The 3,132-nt window shown below is 46.6% G+C and overlaps 1 protein-coding gene across 1 annotated transcript; it reads left to right on the forward strand.

Annotated features, from left to right (window-relative positions):
• Nucleotides 1-944: 944 nt before the first annotated feature.
• LOC136485990 (uncharacterized) lies at nt 945-1,849 on the forward strand. Its single transcript, XM_066482763.1, has 2 exons — nt 945-1,255; nt 1,394-1,849. The coding sequence occupies exons 1-2, from the start codon at nt 997-999 to the stop codon at nt 1,720-1,722; spliced, it is 588 nt and encodes a 195-aa protein (XP_066338860.1). The 5' UTR covers nt 945-996; the 3' UTR covers nt 1,723-1,849.
• The last annotated feature ends 1,283 nt before the right edge of the window (nt 1,850-3,132 follow it).

The following is a 3,132-nucleotide window of genomic DNA, read 5'->3' on the forward strand; positions in this document are numbered from 1 at the left end:
GCTCGCCTCTTCCTTCCGACTTCCGACCTCTACACGGACGCTCCCTGGAAGCTCCTCTCGCTCTCACCGCGGGGTGCGCCGCTGCCGCTAGGAGCTCGTCACCTGTGCACGGCCGCTCCCTTGAAGCACCATCGCCCGCCAGGGGCTCCTCAACTCCCCGCGGTCGCGCCTGGAAGCGCCGCCACCTGCTGGGGAATTGGCCTCGACCGCTGTGGCTTCCTAGGGAGCAAGCGCGCCGGCCTCGAGGGCGTCGATCAACCCTGAGCTCCGCCCTGCTCCCTTCTCTTCTCACCCCAACGGATCCGACGTCAAGCACCCTGGGCTGCCTCCCCTTCCCCGTCTCTCCGGCTTCTCCTGGCATTCAGTGGGCCTCAGGCCGGTCCGGCCCGCTGGCCATGGCATGCTTTCCGGGCCAGCCCGGCACAAAAAACAGCCCGCCAGGCCATGCCTGGGCTGTCGCTTAGGCCCGTGTCCCTAAGAGGCGGGCCCATGCCGTGCGGGGCCGGCCCGTTGGACATCTATACACAGCGCAGCAACACATGTTGTGCTTGAGCGCAGAAGGGGTCTACCGAGCAGAAAACTCGGTCGAGCCAGTCGTCTGATCTTGGCATTGCCGCTCGTACTCTTCATAATTACAACAAAAGAGGCTTCTTCAGTTCACTAAATATAATATATTCTGAACCGGCAGACAAAGCAATGCTAACCATCACACATATGCTTATACTACTTTATTTTATAAAAAGCTGACAAAACAAAGCTAACCATCACGATACTAGCTACAGTACTTTTATAATAAAAGCTGGTAGCTTGCTCAGTCAATAAAATGTACAATGTATTCTGAACTGTCAAGCGAAGCAAAGCTACCCAGCATTTGTCCCTCGCACGGCCTCTATATAAGGCAGGCACGCATATATACAATGATGCATCATCGCCACAGCAAGCAAGCCGCAGTGCACAAGAACACATAGTGCAAGCAATACTAGCGGTGATAGATAGATGGCGATGTCGATGAGGTCCTGCACCACCCTCCTGATGACCCGGGCGGCCGCGGCGGCGCCAAGGCCCACGCCAACGCCGGGGAAATCCTCTCCCGGCGCCGGATCACTGCAGCTCCGCAGCAGACAACCGGCGGCGGCTTCGTCAGTAGAGGCTCTGCGCTGGGCCGCCTCATCATGCAAGGAGTCCCGGTCCCGGCGGGCTGCTCTCTTCGCGTGCCATGCGCTAAATAAGTACTCGTACCACATCGAACCCGCTGGTAAGTGGTAAGCTGTATGTAGTGCCACGCTAAATAAATTTATACTAAATAAAGCCGAACTTCATTTATTGATTGATCGACAATTGTACATACTGCTAGTAATTAAAGTAATAAATTGATTTTGGAATGAATTGGAAGCCCTGGTGTACCGGCCTACAACTACATCAGCGGGCACCAACTGGAGAATCTGGGAAGACAAGGACAAGGACCTCATCATCCTGGAGCTGGAGGTAGGAGAATTGGCCCAGGATAAACTGGAGGTTTCAACAACGGACCACGTGCTCCTGGTCGTCAAGTACAAGGGCGACATCAACGACGAGTGGCGGGCGAGCTCGCTGGACGTCCGCCTGCTCATGCCTCCTGGCTACGACGAGAAGAATGTGGGCGCGATGATGCTGCCCAAAGGCTGGCTTCAGATTACCATCCCCAAGCCCAAGCACGAGCCCAATAAGATACAAATCTCGTAGGCGCCCCCGACCCCGACGACCTAGTCATCACTACTCTACTCCTAATATATACTCCCTCTCTAACTTAACAACTTTAGAAATCTATTTATTCAGAAGGATAGAGAGAGTATATATGTACGGATACCTATGTTTTCTAGCTTATAATAATGTACTTACAATACAAGCAGTATATATATATATATATATATATATATATATATATATATATATATATATATATATATATATATATATATATATATATATATATATATATATATAGAACTACTATCCTGTAGCTGGCTACAGAATAACTTATTCTGTAGCCACTTTGAGTTACGATAATTACTATGTTATTTTACGAGATTATAGTAACTCCTTACTAAGTGGTTTAATATAACGATATGGTAAATATCCCCATGTGTTATAGTAACCCAACTATCGTAAATATGTATTTATATTATGGTAAATTAGTATATAAAATTATAGTAAATGGAGGTGGCTACAGAATAACTTATTTTGTAGCCGGCTACTGAATAGCCTCTCCCTATATATATATATATATATATATATATATATATATATATATATATATATATATATATATATATATATATATATATATATATATATATATATATAACTACTATTCTGTAGCTGGCCATAGAATAACTTATTCTGTAGCCACTTTGAGTTACGATAATTACTATGTTAATTTACGAGATTTACAGTAACTCCTTACTAAGTGGTTTACTATAACGTTATGGTAAATATTCCCATGTGTTATAGTAACCCAACTATCGTAAATATGTATTGACATTATGGTAAATTAGTATATAAAATTATGGTAAATAGAGGTGGCTACAGAATAACTTATTTTGTAGCCGGCTGCTGAATAGTCTCTCCCTATATATATATATATATATATATATATATATATATATATATATATATATATATATATAGCGTATGTAGTACGCGTAGTTGCTTTTACTGGATCTTGGTAGAGAGAATTCCTTATTTGATACTAGACAAATGACTCATTCCTTTCTTGGCTTTCATTTTTTTTTCTTTCTTATTTGACACTGACTTAAACTTTCGTTCCCAAATTGACATTCTGTTGGATTTCCCGTCCGGGAACCGTTAAATGCCCTGCGAAAAGACAATTTTGCCAATGTGGGTCCCACCACCCTTCTCCCTCCTTTCCTCCCCTTCTCCCTCCTCTCCTCCACACCGGAGCCTCCCCTTGTAGCCACGCCGGAGCTTCCCTCCTAGGCGGCCACGCCTCCCTGCGACTCCTCGGCGGTCTGCGCCTGCTGGCGACGCTCGGGTGAGCGCCGCCGGTGCCTGGACGTGCATGGGCCTGGCGCACGGAGGTGACTCACCGAGGAGGACAAGGCGAGCCCGGCGGCATGGACGCGCTTCCCCGGA

The sequence above is a fragment of the Miscanthus floridulus genome, chromosome 10, assembly GCF_019320115.1.
Source record: "Miscanthus floridulus cultivar M001 chromosome 10, ASM1932011v1, whole genome shotgun sequence".
Classification (NCBI taxonomy): domain Eukaryota; kingdom Viridiplantae; phylum Streptophyta; class Magnoliopsida; order Poales; family Poaceae; genus Miscanthus; species Miscanthus floridulus.

Excerpts from the sequence above, each read along its gene's own strand:
- LOC136485990 (XM_066482763.1), top strand. The coding sequence starts at position 997 with ATGGCGATGTCGATGAGGTCCTGCACCACCCTCCTGATGACCCGGGCG. Across the intron at positions 1,256-1,393 it reads GTACCACATCGAACCCGCTG|CCCTGGTGTACCGGCCTACA; the intron begins GTAAGTGGTAAG and ends ATGAATTGGAAG.